Source organism: Pempheris klunzingeri, chromosome 4, assembly GCF_042242105.1.
Source record: "Pempheris klunzingeri isolate RE-2024b chromosome 4, fPemKlu1.hap1, whole genome shotgun sequence".
Lineage (NCBI taxonomy): Eukaryota > Metazoa > Chordata > Actinopteri > Acropomatiformes > Pempheridae > Pempheris > Pempheris klunzingeri.
This window is the reverse complement of record NC_092015.1, coordinates 10369926-10390175: the sequence shown is the minus strand read 5'-3', so window position 1 is coordinate 10390175 and position 20250 is coordinate 10369926. Positions and strand designations below refer to the sequence as shown.

The following is a 20250-nucleotide window of genomic DNA, read 5'->3' as shown; positions in this document are numbered from 1 at the left end:
TAAAAATGTTGTAAGGTGTCTTTTAAGTAACACTTGGTAGGAAATGCAGGAAGAAAGATTATTTGCCTTCTGAAGTTTCAAGGACATTTTGGTGCGAAAGAAATGAGATGAGTGTATAAGTATATATGTATGTATAAGTTTATTTCACCAAATGTCTTAGTGTGCTGCTACCATCTAGTGGACATTTCATTAAACTGTTAATTTTGACAGTAAATTCCATATACTCAGGACTGATTTGTGCATTAGGTGAATTTAACTTGGTATGCTTGTCACAAACAAAGTTGGGATTATAATGAGCACAAAGTGGCTCTTTCGAACATAATTCAAATTGTGGAGTTTTTTGTCATATTGTTGACCCTCAGGGCCACCGTACTCTTCTGATAAGTATCTTCCCAGGATTTAAACTGCAGTGTGTTGTTGTATTTTACAGCAATGCAAGTAGATGTTTTACAGGGACATGAAACAATATATTTCACTACAACATACAGATCAAAGCCCACTTCCTGTCATATTAGCAAAAAAATAGTAAACACGTAATGATTGTCATTTACATTTTAGTATGCATCAGTCATTACGGTCATCCACAAGTTAGATAATGTTTGGAAAGGTTGCTAACATAGCTGTGTTGAGTTATTAAAAATGCACAAATTTATTGCTTCAATAACAAAGTCAGTCTCAAATGAAATGCACTTCAGGCCCTGCCCCTACTTCCTTATGCCCTAAAGGGTGATGTAATAGAATAAACAGAGCTGCAAGTCAATAAAGGGGGTTGACATAGTAGTAGAAGTTGATGACTGGTCCCAGGAAAGGGATAAACAGGAGGAAAAGTCATGTGGGCCTTTTCAGAGATCAGTCTACTCTTGCTTATGAATTTAATGTTCTTCTATCCTTACTTTTTCTCTGCTGTGTCTTTCCCTCATAATTCCTCCTCCTGTCAGCTACAAGAACAGTTTCATCTAAATGGGATGCACAAAGCTGGAGATGTAATCCTAGGTGGGATTTTTGGGAGTCATTTATTTTCTCTCTTCCCTGAATTGTCTTTTATTTCAGAGCCACAGCAGCCTACCTGCCACAGGTGAGTCTGTCAGGGAAACCGCTAAATGCAGCTACGGGGGGGGGGGGGGGGGGGGGGGGAATCAGTCTTATTTGCAGAATGTTTCTTTGAAAATTAGGTATAACTCTGAAAGAATCATTTTATACATTTATTTCATTTTAAACATATTTTGTTGCTGTTGTTATTATTTTGTTGTTGTTTATTTAAGTATTACAATAAGTGATGCGATTCCCCTGGCTTAGTTGTTTGTAAAATCTATAGTTGTATAACATGTTCATGTCAGTACACTTACTGTATCATGTTTCTTTTCTTTAAGTTTTGATGTTTCAGGATTCAGACAGGCCCAGACCATGGCCTTTGCTATTGGTGAGATCAACAGAAACTCCAACCTGCTCCCTAATGTGACTCTGGGATACAGTCTTTATGATAACTGCCTCACACTAGGAATTGGATTTCGTGCAGCGTTGTCCTTAGTCAGTGGTCAAGAGGAGCAGATTATATTAGACAAGACCTGTGCAGGACCCCCTCCTGTCATTGGGATTGTGGGTGATTCCTCCTCTACACATTGTATTGCCATCTCCACTGTCTTAGGTTTGTACAGAGTACCTATGGTAAGTTTTCTGCCTTACTGACTAATAATTATTTTGGATCATTTTGATTTAATTTCACATTTAATGCCATTTGTAATCATGACGTAAACAACCTGAAAAAAATGACAGAGCCGGTTAAGACCCTGAATGTTTTTAGGATGTGCAGTCTGTGTCTTTCACAGGTGAGTTATTTTGCCACATGTTCCTGCCTCAGTGACCGGAAAAAGTTTCCATCCTTCTTCAGGACAATCCCAAGTGATGCTTTCCAGGTGAACATGTGTCAGCAAAATGAAAATACACAAAGCATGAACAGTTAAACAGTCAAGAGAAAGAAAGTCCCTGCACTGCAATGAAAAATATATTTATCTTGTGTAATATGTCATGTTTTTTGTGTCAGTGAGGGGTTGTTTGGTCTCAGATTACAAAATTTAAAAGATTATTCCAGCCTCTGCACTAATCCCTCCACTCTGTGTTCATTCAGGTGCGTGCTATGATTCAGATTCTAAAACACTTTGGCTGGACTTGGGCAGGCCTGCTGGTCATTAATGACGACTATGGACTCAACGCTGCCCGATCCTTCCAATCTGACCTTGCTGAGTCTGGTGAAGTTTGTCTGGCCTACTCAGAGGTTTTGCCCTGGGGCAATGACCGAGCTGAACTAAGGAGGATTGTGAATGTGATGAAGAAATCCACAGCTCGTGTGGTCATTGTGTTTGCATATGAGAGTCACATGATTAACCTCATGGAAGAGGTTGGGCTTTAAATACAACTTAATTATTACTCAATGTCATGATTGATCTTAACATTTTTTTTGTCAAACTGATGGATTTAGGTGATAATCACATTTTGGAATGTAAATGATAGATTTAATTTAATTCAACTCATTTGTTAAAGGTGTTGTTAGGAGGGTTTCAGAGGGAGATCACTTACTTACACCAATTACACTGAATTCCAGTAATGATGATATGCATCACTTTGCCCATAATACTGTGAAAACACAGGATCGCACCTGTGTGTATGATTCAGAAGATTTGATTTTGATGACACTACTTTAGTGGCACAGCAATATGACTCTGTCTATTTATATATTTGATGTAATGCAATACACAGGTGGTGAGGCAGAACGTGACAGGCCTGCAGTGGTTGGCCAGTGAAGCTTGGACAACAGCTACTGTGCTCCAGACCCCCAACTTCATGCCGTACCTTGGTGGCACACTGGGTATCGCCATCCGTCGAGGAGAAATACCAGGATTCAGGGAATTCCTCTTACGTATACGCCCTAACCTACATCACAGCAATGACTACAAAAATAGCTTGGTGAGAGATGAGTTTAACATGACTGATGACAAAATACAACAATAATATATTGTTATTACTTCTCTTAACATGCCTTATTTTGATTAATTTCAGGTAAATCAGTTTTGGGAATTCACATTTCAGTGTAGATTTGCACCACCTCCTTCAGGCTGGGTAGCTGCTGGGGGAGCACTATGTACTGGACAGGAAGATCTGGAGGATGCAGAAACTGAGCTCTTGGATATTTCACACCTCAGGCCAGAGTATAATGTGTACAAGGCTGTGTATGCTCTGGCGTATGCACTTGATGAGGTGCTGCAGTGTGAGCCAGGGAGAGGGCCTTTCAGTGAGCACAGCTGTTTGCAAAGACTGGAGCCATGGCAGGTTTGTTATCAGTTTACAGTCAACCTGCTCACATTGCGGCGAGCTGTAGTTCACTAAACTAAGCAAGCCAGTTTGCTTTATTAACAGAAACACGCACATTAACAGTTAACACAAGCACACCCAGGCACTGGCACAATACGGAGTGTAACAGCTGTGCTAGTAATCAATGGATGTGTAAACTATGGGAACACAGAAGAATATAATGTAAAACACACTAACTTCATTGACTTGGCAGGGACAGACATCAACATGAAACTTAATTCTATGAATCCCTAATATTCATAGCTTGTTTATTACTTAAAAAAAGTTTAACTTGTTCACCTAAAAAATGAATAATGTAATAATACTAAAAATAGCAGTCTGAAGCACACTAGTATTTTGCTTTGTAACAGTGATGACTGAATAATGATAAACCACTGTATGAATGGAGTCCGTCACATTCTGATTATTTTTCTTTTTTTTATTGATTCTTTCATCCATTTGCAGCTTGTACATTATTTGCAAAAGGTCAACTTCACCACACCATTTGGTGATCAAGTTTCTTTTGATGAGAACGGTGATGTTTTACCAATATATGATATCATGAACTGGCTGTGGCTCCCTGATGGAGGAGCTAAACTACAGAATGTGGGTGAGGTTAAGAGGTCGGCCTTCAAAGGTGAAGAACTCACACTTCATGAAGACAAAATCTTCTGGAACTTTGAATCCAAAAAGGTCCCTTCTCATTTTTCAAACACACTTTTTTTTTGCTCATGAATAACTCATTACAGCAGTGAAATGTAGAATAACAGATAATTATTTTTCTCCCTATAGCCACCCCGGTCAGTGTGCAGTGAGAGCTGTCCTCCAGGTACCCGGATGGCCAGAAAGAAAGGGGAGCCTGAGTGCTGTTTTGACTGCATCCCTTGTTCTGAGGGAAAAATCAGCAACAAGACTGGTGGGTATTTAGTTTTAAACATTGTAGTTTGGAGATAAAATGTTGCGGAGCACCGGAGTGGCCACGTTTTATTACATTAAGCAAAACGAATTAGTATTGCGTGAGTACGAGATAATTCATTCGCACATTTTGATTAATTAATGTGCATTTTCTGATTAGTTCATGCAAACGCTTAAGCACGTTTGTGTGCGCGTTTTAATTAATTCGAACAAGCGGTTTAATTAACGAGTTTGCACGTTTTGTTTATCCGTGCGCACTTGATATGCAGTGTATAATGCAGTCTGTCCTCAGTGGCAGCTGTCACACACAGACATCTTGCACACTGTATGAGCTGGACTTCCAGCGTCTGGCTGAGAGCTTGTGCGTAATTTGCATTTCTCAGTCCTTTCGGGTCAAACCCCGCATGAGTTGCTCTTAGAGGGACTGAGGCTGACAGGCTTACAGAGATAGGGCCAGTAAAGAGACAGAGAGGACTGGACGGCCGACAAAAAACTTCATGGATTCTGCCGGAGTCCTGTAACGCGGTGGCTCAGCGCTATTTGTCACATGGCCAGTATGCTGCACCAGTGGAAACATGCCGAGTCAGAGGGCAACCACATGGTTTCTGAGAAGATCCTCCCGGGAAGCGCATTACGCACTATCTGCCAGTCCGGCTCACACAGTGTGCAGGATGTATGTGTGACAGCTGCCATTGAGGACAGGCTGTGTTTTGGGAAGAACTAGTCTGTTGTACTGGATGTCTGTTTATCCACTTCTCATGCAAATGCACAAGAATTAATTTATTGAACGAGTTATATCTCGTGCTCATACAACTCTATTTCGCGGGCCACTGTAGTAAAACGTGGCCACCCCGAGGCTCCATGTTGAAATAAACATGTATTTCAAGACTTTCCTCTTTTCCCAAGACTCCATCGAGTGCACCAGTTGCCCAGAGGATTTCTCGTCTAACCTCCAGCGTGACCACTGTGTTCCTAAGAAAACAGAGTTCCTCTCCTACCATGAGCCTCTGGGTATCTGTTTGACAGCTGCTTCATTATTTGGCACATGTATCTGTGCTGTTGTCCTGGGGATCTTTATTTGTCATCGCAGAACACCTATAGTACGCGCCAACAACTCAGAACTGAGTTTCCAGCTCTTGCTGTCACTTAAACTCTGTTTCCTGTGCTCACTGCTGTTCATTGGCCGCCCCAGACTTTGGACTTGCCAGCTGAGACATGCAGCATTCGGGATCAGTTTTGTACTTTGTATCTCATGCATCCTGGTGAAAACTGTGGTGGTTCTGGCTGTGTTCAAGGCCTCCAAGCCAGGAGGTGGAGCCAGTCTCAAGTGGTTTGGTGTTTTGCAGCAAAGAGGAACAGTTCTGGTTCTTACTTGCATCCAGGCAGCAATCTGCACTGCCTGGCTTGTTTCTGCCTCACCAGCTCCTCATAAAAACACTCAGTACCACAATGACAAGATAGTTTATGAGTGTGCAGTTGGGTCCACAGTAGGTTTTGCAGTGTTACTGAGCTACATTGGCTTTCTGGCTATCCTCAGCTTCCTGCTGGCATTTGTAGCAAGGAATCTTCCAGACAGCTTCAATGAGGCCAAACTCATCACTTTCAGCATGCTGATCTTCTGTGCTGTGTGGGTGGCCTTTGTCCCTGCTTATGTTAGCTCACCAGGTAAATACGCAGATGCAGTGGAGGTATTTGCCATCCTGGCCTCCAGTTTTGGCCTCTTGGTGGCACTGTTTGGACCCAAATGTTACATAATCCTGCTGAGACCAGAGAGGAACACAAAGAAAGCGATCATGGGTCGTAAAAGTAGCACTTAATTTCATTAGACAGAGTGAATCTCTTTTCTCTAGATAATACAAACATACAGAGAGAAAGTTAGGTTAATAGTAATAGAAATGTTAAGACACTGAGAAAGTGTGGCTGATACCAAATAAATGTATTTAAATCTGAAAACTCTTAGCACTTGGATCATATGCGTGAGACTGTAGGTCTAGATAAAGTACAAAGCACTTTCAAATGCTATTATTGCCTTTGTGACTTCCTATGGTATACAATAATCTTACAACTGATTAAAATGTAAACGACTTCCTCTGAATTATGGTATTCATTATTATGTTGTTTACTTTTGACCTGACTGGAGCTGATGTGGGTATTGCCCCTCTCAGAGTCTCCAAAGATCAAATGTCACAAGATCAGTCTTTAAAAGAAAAAGAAATCTTCTGTCTTGAGCGCAAAAAAAATTGCAAGCAACGTTAATAGAATTATATGTACCTAACCTAACATGTACCTAAGGTCGCCAATCGTACATTGCAGTCCATGGTTGATACCATAAACCTGTAGATCACAGGGTGCTCCTACCAAAGAGAAAAACATTTAATACAACCAAACTTCGTTCATGGGAGCTCAAACCCGTCTTTATAGGATCTCATCTCCCATTGTCTCCCACATAATTCGCACACTGTTTTGGCTCCCACTTCTGAAAAACCCAATCTGCTCTGAGTGGTCATTCATTGTGGGAACATCACATTTTCATTCAAAATAAAGTAAATTCACTGGATTTTCATTTCCTCAGATGATGGGAGGGTATAAAGACTGCGGTGTGGGTTCTTGCAGCCAACAACAGACTACTTGTTTTGCTCTTGCCTTCAACATCTTAGTGTTACACAAATGAAAAACAATGGCGGACAGTGAGGAAGATTCAGCTCTGGTTTGAGGAACTAGCGAGCAGACTTCAGACTTAAAAAAAATCAGGTCTGTTTTGTTGTGTTCAACTTGCAGAACATATATAGTAGCTTTCTGATTTGCAGCACGTTTCTGTTGTCCACTTGTCTTTTTTTGCAGTCCATTGAAGTCTCATTGCCACTGTAGTGAATGATATGTCTCCCCAGTATTGATTATAGGCACTTCACAACAATGTGTGCATCAAGGACAGATGCTGATATATTTCATTAATTTACATCCATGATACAATCTGTGGTCTGAAATTTAACAGAATCCAGTGCAAAATCCATATTTACAGATAGTAAAACAAAGACAACAATTTGATATAAATGTTTTTTTTTTATTCTTCCAAAGGTTTAATGTCTTCAGGCATTATATAGAGGGCCTCAGGTAATGAACAATAAAAACACTTAGCAACGATGTTTACTGTCATTATATGGTATTTATTATTTTTCGAAAATCAAAACTATAAACTAACTTTATTTTATTTATGTACAATACTATAATGAAGGCATGAAAACTGAAAGGAAAGCATGACTAGAAGGACTCAAACAATGGTCGTATAGTGAATATGTGTAATGTTCACTTATCCATGCTACTTGGCCAGCAGCTGCTTCTTAGTGTTTTTCTCTGGCCTCAAAAGAATGATGAAACACTTCGGTGCAAAAATGCAGAACAATAAACCGTAGCTAGATGCCAGGATTGCAAAGATCTCCACAGCAACAGTGTATTTCCCAGGAGAGCTAATGTAAGCAGGGACAAAAGCCACCCAAACAGCACAGAAGATCAACATGCTGAAGGTGATCAGTTTGGCCTCATTGAAATTATCAGGGAGTTTCCGAGCAAGGAAGGCCAAGAGGAGACAGGTGCAGGCCAGCAGACCAATGTAGCCCAGAACCAGAGAGAAGCCAACCACAGAGGGCATGGCACACTCCAGGGTGACCTTTGACCCTTGAAAACCCAGATTACGTCGAGGCACGGGGGGACTGAGGGACAGCCATACGGCACAGATGATAATCTGAATAAAAATACGTTATAATGAAATTGGTGTTGTGCTGTAGAAACATTGTAAGCATTAAAAGAAAAAATGGAGTACCTGTATGCAAGTGAGAAGGCAGACACTTCCCCTCTGTTGGCGAGGACCAAACCACCTAATCAAGCCTTCAGCACCAGGCCGAGCTGAGCGGAACGCTGCCAGAACCACTATGGTCTTGACTTGGAGGCAAGAAACACAAAGTACAAAACTGATCCCAAAAGCTGCTTGCTGGAACCGACAAGACCAGACTGCTGGACGGCCGATGAACACCAGTGAGCACAGGAAGCAGAGCTTCAGCGACAGAAGAAGCAAAAAGCTCAGTTCTGAATTGTTGGCTCGCACCTTAAAATGAGAAGTCATAAAACATAAAAGACAAGCACATTAACGGCCAAACGGGGAATGATTCATAAAAAATATTTTGTATACTAATGGAATAGTACACATTAGATATAAGGGAAAAAATGAAATGGACTATAAACAACAGCACAACAATGAGGTACACGTATTAGTTTTACAACAGAGATTCTCACCATAGGTGTCTGACGGTAGCAAAGGAACACCACAAACACAGCTGTTGTCACTACGGCACCAGACACAGCTGCTGTAGTCAGAGTAATGCCCAGAGTTTCATTAAAGGAAAGGAAGTCCAGCTGGCGAGGGACACAGGCAGTTCGTTCATCATTGGACCAGAAATCAGATGGACAGAGCTCACAGTGAAGAGAGCCTGAGAGGGAAAAGACAAAAGAGGGTAAAGCAAACAGGGGAAAAGTGCAGATTATCTTAAAGCAGACAGATTCAGGAGTCACAGTCATCACATTTTGCAAGCTGCGAGACATGAGTTTCTCATGTTTTATACTCTATTTTCCTCACCAGTTTTATTGCTAATCTCCCCTCTCTATTAAGAGTTATAGAAAGTCAGGGTTACTACATATTGAATTTGAACTCTGCTATTGTAGAGCTTATTAGTTAGAATGTTTATGGGATATTCTTGTGTAGAAATTTCCTCACCAGTTTTGTTGCTAATCTCCCCATCTGCACATGGGATACAGTCAAAGCAGCACAGAGGTTCTCCTTTCCTCTCTGCCTTTCTGGTGCCCGGGGGACAGCTCTCACTGCACACTGACATGGGCACCTAAACAAAAAGCCAAGCCCTCCTTTAAAGGTCAACTGTATTCTAAACAGCAGCAAAAAGTCAATGAATTAGATTTTGTTACTCATCACAATTTGCATCACTTTCCTATCTAATACCTGATTGGATCCTGTGCTCCACTGAATAGCTGTCTCATTAAGACGGAGGTAAAATCCATCCACACGACCAACCAACACAAGTTGTTGTGGCCCCTCAGGGGTGCTCTGCCAGTTGACAAGGTCATACTTTGCTGGAATATCAGCTCCTTCAAAGTATAACCTTTCACCCTGTGGTGTGGTGAAGTTCAAGTTGTTCAAGCGCTGCAACAGCTGGGAAATCATCAAATTAAATTGCCAGTGTAACAGCTCACATTGCAACTGATACAGCCAGCCATGCTTATGACCACTGTATTTTTAGACTATAGTAAATTTGACATAGAAATTTAAAAGCAGGTTGTCAGGGTACCTCTTAGGGAAATGCTGATAATGCTTACCTCGATGGGTTTGATGGGTTTTAAAGAAGAACAGGTGGAGCTGTTGTTTCCAGGAGGACTGTCTTTGTCAGAGCAGGAGAGAAGGCTGTGAAGGGCGTGGGCGGCAGCATAAACAGCAAGGTAGACATTGTATGCCACTCTTAGCTGGGAGGTGTCAGTGAAGAGATTCTGCACTCCCTTCAAGGACTCTGTCCCACTGCAGGGTGGTAGTGAAGCTTTCTGAAGAAAGCTATAGGAAGAAGATGAAGTATACATATTTAAAGGATGGACAGACCTGAGTGTAGGGGTTACAGAATTGAGGAATGAAGAGGAATGTGAAAAAGGAAGTGTGGCCCCAGGACTGCATCTGAACTCAGCTTCCCAGAATTCCCTCAAGAACCCATCGTCTGAATGACGAAATGGATGCAAACTTCTGAGATAGCTTTCAAATCCAGGTATAGGTGAACTTCGAATGGCCACACCGAGAACACCACTTGCCACTTTACTTGTGACAAGATTTTGCAGAAGATCAGCACTGGTGCTCCACGCCTCACTGGCCAGAAACTGTCTGTCAGTCACCTGGTGATTGCAAAAAGACATGATCAAGATAAAAAATATTTTTAAAAATCCTTAATGTTATAGAATAAAATGTCTCAGTTCTGTATTTACTATAATTTACTATATTCAATACACAGGTTTACTTCAATCACTCACATTTATCTTGGCTAGTTGCAGGAAAAGTTCCCTCACATCTGTGTACCAGGAAAAGATCAGAATCACTCTTGCTGTTGAGGCCTGAATAGTGAGTGCTGCACGTCTGGCATCATTCACAATGTTTTGCCTTTGGAGAGTCTCTACAAATGCCAGACACACCCCTTTTCCCTGAGTCTCCTCCTGAAATATCTGACATATACAGGTAAAAGGAACAGATTATATTAAAGATATCTATGTATCTATGTATATATATATATGTGTACATTATAGATATTGTAAAATACTGAAACAATCTACATAACAAATGGAAACACCTTCACTGCCATGTGGCCATAATTACTGTTTGCCACCACTGCACCAATCCAGGTCCAGTTGAACTGTACAGCAAGCTGAGCAAAGGCTCTGGCTTGGTAAATATCACTGGGGATGGTCCTGAAGAAGTTTGGAAACTGGTGCCTGTCACTTAGACAGGGGCAACTCGACAAGTAGCTAATCTGAAAGGTTAAAAAAGTTACATCATTAGTTACTTTAATTGAAATGTAAATTTTTTGTCTTAAAAGAAACATATTGTTGACACTGATTTCTATTCAGACTTTTTGTCCCCATGCCCAAAAGTTGTTATGTTGTTTCCTTGTTCTAGGAGAAATCAGAGAGCAGAACATAAACAGTGCTTCAGGTTACAGTATATTGTTAATGCTGTATTAAAAAAAAAACTCACTAAAGGTACAGAGAGTGGCCCCAGGATTCTGGAGAGGATCTTGCCTGTTATGGATGAAGCACCACCGATAATTAAGGGAACAGGGTGGTCGCCTGATGACAGGATTTACAGATCAAATTAGGGGTCGTTGCATTAGAAAATAATATTTATAGAACCAAATATTACAGACAAATTGAGATATAGCCACACAACAAGATACCTCTCCTTTTTCTGACTTCCTCTCCATTCCCAGCAGAATAATCTGGAGGGTCTGTTAAATTACATCTGCTGCTGTCTCCTCCAACCAGTGACAGCGCTGCCTGGAGAGCCCATGGTGGTCGGCCACAGCTATCAAAAATACGGTACCCCAGCTTCACACCTGGCAGCAGTGTTGTACTATTATTGATTTCCTCCACTGCAAACACCATAGCATATACATTTTGCAATGGAACACGTTCTAAACTGAGACCACAGGAGAGAAGGAGATGAGAAAAAGATCCGTCAAAATCTTGCGTGATGCTGTAGAGTCACCAGAGAAAATGCAGGTCTCATTTTTGTCACACAAAAAATACAGGAAATGCAAAGACTCTAAATATTCTTATACTATCGTTAGAAATCTACAATAATCACAGAGAACTGTAAAATCGTTTACCCAGTGCAAGGTTCGTAGTGCGGGAGCTCAGTGTAGTCGTGGTCTATAGCTGGAGGATTGTAATGAAGACTAAAGAGCCCTCCAATGACTACATCTCCATCCTGGAACAGACCCTGGTCACTCGGTGTACCCCACTGAGAACAAGTCACTGTCTGAACCACCTGCAGTCCCACCCTGAGCCCCAGCTGTCTGCCCACAAGCCCCACAAGGAGCAGGGATGGAGCTGAGGGGGGCCACAGAGTGAAGAGCCAGGTGAACCAAGACATGGATGCAGCTGTTCTGCACAATTAATTAGATGGCAATATTCAATATATGGCAGCACAGGTCCTGCAATGAAAATGTCAAATCAGATCAAATCCCTCCCAGTGCTGCAGAAAAAAGTTAATACATCCACCTGTAAAGCGAAACATTTGGAAGTTCAAAACTCAAACTTTCATGCACCAGACAAGACTTGCCTTTGCAAGTGACAAGGTATCTAAACTGTGACAGACCCCCTCCTCCTCTCAACAGTTGAACTGTTTATGTGGGTATTTATAATAGATGTAAAGCCTTTTTCCAAGCAAGTAAACATCATGGCACCTGCACACAACCCCAAATCACTCCTCTCAAGAGTGACCGTAAAAAAATAACAGCATGATTGCAAATGATTAGTGTTTGTGTTGGGAGATGGTAGAAGCAGAGGGTGTTTGTTGGTGCAAACATATTATTTCATCGTTTTTTGAACTGAGATCTTCAAAACTTTTTCTTATATACATGATCAAACATATGTGTTTTAACATTTGGTTCAAATAGCCTAACGTATAATTCTTGTTGATGCACAGCAGTTCCTGTTGTTTATTGGTGAGACAGACACAATGAGATAGTGAATGGACAAGAGAATACATGTAGCCCTTTTGAAGTTTCAGATTATAGCCTTGTTAACATTTATTAAGGCACACATGAAAGTACTCAATATGTGCCAGTTCCCTCAGTCCTTATTCAAATTCAGTTCAGTTTTACTTGTCCTGCATGGGAAGATTGGCTTACAGCGTGCCGTGCAGACAGTTCACATTGTAAATATTTTTGGAAGCCCCCGAGAGGCAAGTGAAAATCTGGTAATTGTTGTTGTTGTTTATTTGTTTTATTTAGGTTTTGGGTTTTTTTTTTGTTTTTATCTGTGAAAACACATTACAGTGATCTTTTTCTTTTTTTGGCCACAGCAGTCCACTGCTATCCAATGCTCTAAATATAACTAAATACATTCGTGTTTTCTTTCAAGTAAATTTGAATTTTTCCATGCATTCTAAACTCGTACATATTTTACTTTAATCAGTGTTAATCTGCCGTTATCTCTTGCTTAACTAACCTGTTAGTCCACTGCCTAGGGAGTAAAAAGCATGTTGTCCCTGGCTAACCAACAGCTAAAAGCTGGATTAAGTCGACTGCATAACTAAAATTGATATACTGTAAAATTAGTCAGGGTAACAGGCTCAGTTGGATTATCCATTCCCCATGGACTGTGTAGAAGAACATAGCTTCTCGGTTTGACAAATGATGCCAATGCAGAAGTGCCTTAAATCTGCATTCTTTCTAATTAGCAGCAGGGAGCTGCTCCATTGGCCACAAACAGTTTAATAATTATTTTTAGGTATTACTCTCAAATTTCACAAGTACTCCAACATGAAATGATAAAGTTCCATGGAATCTCCCATTGTCCGATAACCCTTTTATTACATTTCCTACAATACTTCAAATGGGCTCATGTCTGTGCAATTTAATGTAACTTGATGTAAACTCAAAGCTCAACATCAGCGTCAGTGGCGCAACCTGTGATGCAGACAAAAAAACACCACCTTGGGACTTAATTTATGTTTATTAATGTGGTTATTTTTCTTATTTTGTACAAAGCTTGTCACATTTAGTAATTGTTGTAAACACTGAAGTAAACAGACTTATGTTTTCATTTCATGTTATCTATAACATCAACAGTTAAGTGATGGGTGAGTACACCTCACATTGCATGGTTAAAAATTATAGCAGAAATTCATCATTTCAGGATATGTAACATTTTAGAAAATTCAAAAAGTCGAGATTTTTTACTATTTTTATTATATAGTATTATATGAATAAAATGAATGCATGCAGATGTCTTGCTTTATTGAGATAGGACAGTGAATATAGATTGGAAGACAGACGAGATGAAATGCAGAAAAGGGCCCAGACTAGATTCAAACCCTACTACAGTCAAAACGGCGTCTTATTGGTAGGTGATGCTACCTGCTCATCAAGTATTTCTTAGTGTTTTTCTCCGGCCTCAAAAGAATGATGAAGCACTTTGGAGCAAAGATACAGAAAAGCAAACCGTAGCTAGATGCCAAAATTGCAAATATTTCTACAGCAACAGTGTATTTCCCAGGAGAGCTAATGTAAGCAGGAACGAAAGCCACCCAAACAGCACAGAAGATCAACATGCTGAAGGTGATCAGTTTGGCTTCATTGAAATTATCAGGGAGTTTCCGAGCAAGGAAGGCCAAGAGGAGACAGGTGCAGGCCAGCAGACCAATGTAGCCCAGAACCAGAGAGAAGCCAACCACAGAGGGCATGGCACACTTCAAAGTGACCTTTAACCCTGGGATATCCAAGTCAGCTTGAGGCACTGGAGGGCTAAGCGACAGCCAAATAATACAGATGATAACCTTGATGGAAAAAAGCATTGCACAAACGTCAGGTTAATGTATGTAAAATGCTGTTGTAAGTAATAATTTTGTCATCCGAAAGTGCATCTGTAACTCTGACCTGTATACAGGTAAAGAGGCAGACACTTCCCCTCTGTTGGCGAGGACCAAACCACTTCATCAACGCTTCAGCACCAGGCCGAGCTGAGCGGAACGCTGCCAGAACCACTATGGTCTTGACTTGGAGGCAGGAAACACAAAGTACGAAACTGATCCCAAAAGCTGCTTGCTGGAACCGACAAGACCAGACTGCTGGACGGCCGATGAACACCAGTGAGCACAGGAAGCAGAGCTTCAGCGACAGAAGAAGCAGGAAGCTCAGTTCTGAGTTGTTGGCTCGCACCTTAAAAGTAGAATTGGGATTACAAACAAAGAGCAGCGCAATAACAATGTAAGATGGCTCGATTTGAACAAATATTAGTTATGATATACATTACTGCAGAATTCCACTTTACCAATGTAAATACACTGAGGACTAGGAGTTGCAGATAATAAATAGTGTAATCTCCATTACATTACTCTGGACTCTCACCATAGGTGTTTGACGGTAGCAAAGAAACACTACAAACACAACCGTTGTTACTGCAGCGCCAGACACAGCGACTGTAGTCAGTGTAATGCCCAGAGTTTCGTTAAAGGAAAGGAAGTCTAGCTGGCGAGGAACGCAGGCAGTTTGTTCATCATTGGACCAGAACTCAGATGGACAGAGCTCACAGTGAAGAGAGCCTGAGAAGGAAGTCACACATAAGAAGGAAGAAGGGAAAAAGTATATGAGGAAAATTGTAGAGAAGCATTATTAAGAGTTATAGAAAGTCAGGGTTACTACATATTGAATTTGAACTCTGCTATTGCAGAGCTTATTGGTTAGAATGTTTATGGGATATTCTTGTGTAGAAATTTCCTCACCAGTTTTATTGCTAATCTCCCCATCTGCACATGGGATACAGTCAAAGCAGCACAGAGGTTCTCCTTTCCTCTCTGCCTTTCTGGTGCCCGGGGGACAGCTCTCACTGCACACTGACATGGGCACCTAAACAAAAAGCCAAGCCCTCCTTTAAAGGTCAACTGTATTCGTAACAGCAGCAAAAAGTCAATGAATTAGATTTTGTTACTCATCACAATCTGCATTACTTTCCTATCTAATACCTGATTGGATCCTGTGCTCCACTGAATAGCTGTCTCATTAAGACGGAGGTCAAACCCGTCCACACGACCAACCAACACAAGTTTGAGCGGCCCCTCAGGGGTGCTCTGCCAGTTAACAAGGTCGTACTTTGCTGGAATATCAGCTCCTTCGAAATATAACCTTTCACCCTGTGGTGTGGTGAAGTTCAAGTCGTTCAAGTGCTGCAACAGCTGGGAAGCATGAAAATGTTGAAATAGTAAAGATTTAACTTTAAAGTACAAAAACAATTTTCATATGGCAAATACAACTGCCTAATGTCCCCATTAAGAATAGCAATCCCTTGAGAGAAGAGAATCCAAAATGTATTGCATAAAATTACTGGAATAGACATAATTGGGCACCTCTATGTGTTTGATATGTTTTGGAAAGGAACAGGTGGAGCTGTTGTTGCCAGGAGGACTCTCTTTGTCTGGGCAGGAGAGAAGGCTGTGAAGGGCGTGGGCTGCAGCATAAACAGCAAGATAGACATTATATGTCACCCTCAACTGGGAGGTGTCAGTGAAGAGATTCTGCACTCCCCTCAGGGACTCTGTCCCATTGCAGGGTGGTAGGGAGACCTTTTGAAGCAGCCTGTTAGCACGAACTGGTGATGAGGAGGCATATGAAGACAGAGGTGTGGCCCCGGGAGTACAACCAAACTCTTTTTCCCAGAATTCTCTCAAGAACCCATCGTCTGGATGATTAGATGGATGCAAACTTCTGAGATAACTTTCAAATCCAGGTATAGGTGAACTTCGAATGGCCACACCAAGAACACCACTTGCCACTTTACTTGTGACAAGATTTTGGAGAAGATTACCACTGGTGCTCCACGCCTCACTGGCCAGAAACTGTCTGTCAGTCACCTGGTGATTGCAACATGAAATGATCAAGAGAAAAATTTCTTCAATAAGATCAGTTCTGTCATTATTCACAGATTATATATATTTTTTTCAGTGGCTCACATTTATCTTGGCTAGTTGCAGGAAAAGTTCCCTCACATCTGTGTACCAGGAAAAGATCAGAATCACTCTTGCTGTTGAGGCCTGAATAGTGAGTGCTGAACGTCTGGCATCATTTACAATGTTTTGCCTTTGGAGAGTCTCTACAAATGCCAGACACACCCCTTTTCCCCGAGTCTCCTCCTGAAACACCTGAAATGTGGATTACAAATGAAAAGTATTAAATATTGTATTTATGTAGCTTTCTTATAGCCTGTAGATGTCATAACATGTCTCCTACAACAAATGGATAGCAACACCTTCACTGCCACATGGCCATAATCATTGTTTGCTACCACTGCTCCAATCCAGGTCCAGTTGAACTGTATGGCAATCTGGGCAATGGCTCTGGCTTGGTAAATATCACTGGGGATGGTCCTGAAGAAGTTTGGAAATTGGCGCCTGTCACTCAGACAGGGACAGCTAGACGTATAGCTCACCTAAAAGATAAAAAGAGAAATACATAGTTATTCTGAAATCTCATACACATTAAGATTGTAGTGATCTCATTTTCAAGACTGTGTGTTGCATATTACAGTAAACATGTTCTTTTTGCTGTGAGAAAAGCAGAAAGGAATTTATACATCTAGTAATAGAAAGGGAAGAAAAAAAGGTGGGAAAAGATAAATTAGCCACTACTAGTAGGTAAAAACTCTACATGTCATATTAAATACACTAGATGTTAAATCACAGTTTCACAATGTGACAGTGAAATTTTACCAATTGTTAAATAATGGTTTTTAGTTCTAATTTTCAAAATAAACACCAATAAATTTAGGGATTTTAGTAGAACTCACTAAAGGTACTGAGAGTGGCCCCAGGATTCTGCAGAGTATCTTGGCTGCTATAGATGAGGCACCACCAATGATCAAAGGAACAGACTGACCACCTGATGACATTATAAGATATAATGAAATAAAGTAGTTTGTTAAAAATAAAATGCTTGGGTCTTTTTCACATACAACATTGCAGTGTTTATGCTGTCATCAATTTACTGGGCTGCCATTAACAGAGAATGATGTAGGATCACTTCTAAGTGAATCTTGATTTAGTACCTTTTCTTTGTCTGATTTCTCCTCTGTACCCAGTAGAGTAGTCTGGTGGGGCTGCTGAATAACAGCTGGTGCTATCTCCTCCAACCATTGACAGTGCTGCCTGCATAGCCCAAGGGTGCAGGGCACAGCTATCACGAATATGGTAGCCCAGCTTCACACCTGGTAGTAAGGTTGTACTATGATTGATTTCCTCCAACGCAAACATCATAGCATATATGTACTGTAATGGAAGATTTTCCAAACTGAGACCACAGGAGAGAAGGAATAACAGACATAACAGTCAAAATGCTGAAGAGACTAATTTGTCATAATCTGTAAAAACTATAGGTATTCATGTTGTGTCACCATTTGATGAGCAATTTTAACAATATTGAAGACCACCACTAGTTAACTGCATATCGAACAGAAAAAAAGCATGGCCAATAATGGCTCTTCAATGTCAAACATATGTTTATCTATTAAACAGCGTTCACAGCAAATTATTTATTTCAGAGTTTTACCCAGTGCAAGATTCATAGTGCGGCAGCTCAGTGTAGTCGTGGTCTATAGCTGGAGGATTGTAATGAAGACTAAAGAGCCCTCCAATGACTACATCTCCATCCTGGAACAGACCCTGGTCACTCGGTGTACCCCACTGAGAACAAGTCACTGTCTGAACCACCTGCAGTCCCACCCTGAGCCCCAGCTGTCTGCCCACAAGCCCCACAAGGAGCAGGGATGGAGCTGAGGGGGGCCACATTGTGAAGAGCCAGGTGAACCAAGACATGGATGCAGCTGTTCTGGACACTTTAGATGTGTATAGTATATTCAGGTAAATCGTTACAACATGTATAAATAAGAGGTGCAATAAACAGTCAGCAGTTTCTGAAATGAAATAGGAAAGTTTGATGAAAACCCTCTTAATGCAGCAGGACAAAAGTTTTCGCCTCAAGATGTCCACCTGTAAAGCAAAATGATTCTTATGACAAAATGCATATTACAACAGATACAACTTGCATGAACATCTGACAAGGTATCTAAAGTATGACATACCACCCTCCTGCTCCGCACAACATAGTTGTTGTTCTGGGTATTTATAACAGCTGTAAAGCCCATGGTGGAATGACAGTAAACAGAATGACACTGCGACCAATCACTTTTCTCATAGGTGAGGGCAAAACAATAATAAAATGAGTGACTGCTCTGTGAAACAGAATCTAAAGTATATACCTGGAGGGCAGTGACCACAGTTATCCCAATGGAGTTAGAGTTTCATCTTAATGAATTAATCCACAGTGACTCATAAAAAACAGGACAGCACCTTTCTCTCCAGGGCCCCTCTAGGCTGCCTAACCGCACTGTTGTTTTAGTAAAGGTTCCTTATGAATTGAAATTAACTTGCTGTGTGCATTATGAATTAAGGAAAGTAAAAAAGAGAATGTGTTACATATATTTAAAAAAACATGGTGCAAATCCATTTTTTTTTCACTTAAGCAAGTGATTGGTTAGGTTTACTGGTTAGGTTTATATAGACAGCTAGCTAGCATGTGTGTGACAGCCGAGAGAGAGTTGGTTGTGGACCGCTGCCACTGACTTGTTGTTCACCTCCGAGCCTTTCTTGCAGAAGCTGATGGATGTTCAGCTCACCAGAGTGCAATGTGGCTATCCATGACTTCTAATTTGGTATCAGGCCTTGTATCATTGGCAACTAGCAAAAGACTTCAAATAAGAGGCTCAGACCTAAATGCTGAGATGTAACAGGTCTTCACACTTTTATCAAAGCATGGCAGAGGGTGGTGACTGGCAAGGCCATAGCCTCCGTCTAGATGGAGTCCCAGTCACAAGTGCAGGTATAGACCGGGTTTGTTCCCTTAGGTTGTCTTAGTTGGCATCTGCCATGTTTTGACCAGATGCTCCAGGCCCAATGCTGTCGTGCTCTGGAGATGTTGTGGATGCTTCAGGGTGTTGTTGTGATCTTATTACTTACTTTCTCCAAGGCAGACACCAGCCAACTTATTGAGATGTACTGTTTCCACCCCTTCTAAAGACAGTGAACCAGGGCCTTGAAACTGTACTTGATGGCAGTGGGGTACCCATGATCTGAAAAAATAACAACAAAATAACAACAAAACTGCACCAACTCCTCCAATTCAGGAAATAATGGTACTGAAATACGACTGGATGGTAGGAATGAAATAAATGCTCAGTGTCAGTGGCAAATCCTCAGCAAATAACAACAACAATGGCTGAAAGTTTAGGGAAAAACTGAGCTTCATTTCCAATGAAGGGAAATTCTGTGTCATCATGTTCAGATTTGTTTATGCATCTCAAAGAAAGTATTACATTGTAAACCAGGATGATTCAGTAATCTGCCGCTGGGTATACTTTTTAACCCACGACACACTGTCGAGGACTCTATATTATGGTCATCAACATGACACAGAGGGCAGTCACTGGAATCAACAGAATAACTTACTGTGAAAAACAAGGGATTTTACTCACTGGATCTGGGACAGCACAGGTTCAAAAGGCCAAATAGTGACCTCATCTCACGGGACTTTCATTTAGGGGGGGTTAGCGAGGTCCTGATGAGCCGCAGGTGTTCAACTCCTCACCTCCATCATTAATCGTTTTACAAGCAATTACATCTCATTA

At 41.1% G+C, this 20250-nt stretch overlaps 3 protein-coding genes across 3 annotated transcripts; 1 reads left to right on the top strand and 2 right to left on the bottom strand.

The window, feature by feature from the left end:
• The first annotated feature begins 853 nt into the window (after positions 1-853).
• On the top strand, positions 854-6077 carry LOC139199547 (extracellular calcium-sensing receptor-like). Its single transcript, XM_070828589.1, has 9 exons — positions 854-1075; positions 1371-1665; positions 1827-1913; positions 2126-2395; positions 2755-2961; positions 3055-3324; positions 3811-4038; positions 4138-4261; positions 5167-6077. The coding sequence occupies exons 1-9, from the start codon at positions 867-869 to the stop codon at positions 6075-6077; spliced, it is 2601 nt and encodes an 866-aa protein (XP_070684690.1). The 5' UTR covers positions 854-866.
• Positions 6078-7576: 1499 nt separating this feature from the next.
• On the bottom strand, positions 7577-11947 carry LOC139199549 (extracellular calcium-sensing receptor-like). The gene is made up of 12 exons (XM_070828591.1): positions 11682-11947; positions 11250-11491; positions 11051-11142; positions 10647-10826; positions 10333-10521; positions 9931-10197; positions 9640-9858; positions 9266-9475; positions 9026-9149; positions 8548-8741; positions 8078-8359; positions 7577-7999 (listed from the first exon to the last, which is right to left on the bottom strand). Exons 1-12 carry the CDS (start codon positions 11945-11947, stop codon positions 7577-7579), a joined length of 2688 nt encoding a protein of 895 aa, XP_070684692.1.
• Positions 11948-13933: 1986 nt separating this feature from the next.
• Positions 13934-18382, bottom strand: LOC139199548 (extracellular calcium-sensing receptor-like). The gene is made up of 11 exons (XM_070828590.1): positions 18117-18382; positions 17617-17858; positions 17359-17450; positions 16822-17001; positions 16526-16714; positions 15923-16426; positions 15542-15751; positions 15302-15425; positions 14928-15121; positions 14457-14738; positions 13934-14356 (listed from the first exon to the last, which is right to left on the bottom strand). The coding sequence occupies exons 1-11, from the start codon at positions 18380-18382 to the stop codon at positions 13934-13936; spliced, it is 2706 nt and encodes a 901-aa protein (XP_070684691.1).
• Between the last annotated feature and the right edge of the window lie 1868 nt (positions 18383-20250).

What these genes read in the sequence shown, in the direction of transcription:
- LOC139199547 (XM_070828589.1), top strand. Translation starts at nt 867, where the DNA reads ATGAATTTAATGTTCTTCTATCCTTACTTTTTCTCTGCTGTGTCTTTC. An exon ending in GTTTGTACAGAGTACCTATG is followed by an intron (nt 1,666 to 1,826) that starts GTAAGTTTTCTG and finishes TGTCTTTCACAG; the next exon opens with GTGAGTTATTTTGCCACATG. An exon ending in AAAAATCAGCAACAAGACTG is followed by an intron (nt 4,262 to 5,166) that starts GTGGGTATTTAG and finishes TCTTTTCCCAAG; the next exon opens with ACTCCATCGAGTGCACCAGT.
- LOC139199549 (XM_070828591.1), bottom strand. Translation starts at nt 11,947, where the DNA reads ATGTCTTGGTTCACCTGGCTCTTCACTCTGTGGCCCCCCTCAGCTCCA. An exon ending in TGCAACTAGCCAAGATAAAT is followed by an intron (nt 10,198 to 10,332) that starts GTGAGTGATTGA and finishes TGCAATCACCAG; the next exon opens with GTGACTGACAGACAGTTTCT. An exon ending in CCTCTTCATTCCTCAATTCT is followed by an intron (nt 9,859 to 9,930) that starts GTAACCCCTACA and finishes AGCTTTCTTCAG; the next exon opens with AAAGCTTCACTACCACCCTG.
- LOC139199548 (XM_070828590.1), bottom strand. Translation starts at nt 18,382, where the DNA reads ATGTCTTGGTTCACCTGGCTCTTCACAATGTGGCCCCCCTCAGCTCCA. An exon ending in GGAGCACAGGATCCAATCAG is followed by an intron (nt 15,426 to 15,541) that starts GTATTAGATAGG and finishes CTTTTTGTTTAG; the next exon opens with GTGCCCATGTCAGTGTGCAG. An exon ending in GGAGATTAGCAATAAAACTG is followed by an intron (nt 15,122 to 15,301) that starts GTGAGGAAATTT and finishes CTTCCTTCTCAG; the next exon opens with GCTCTCTTCACTGTGAGCTC.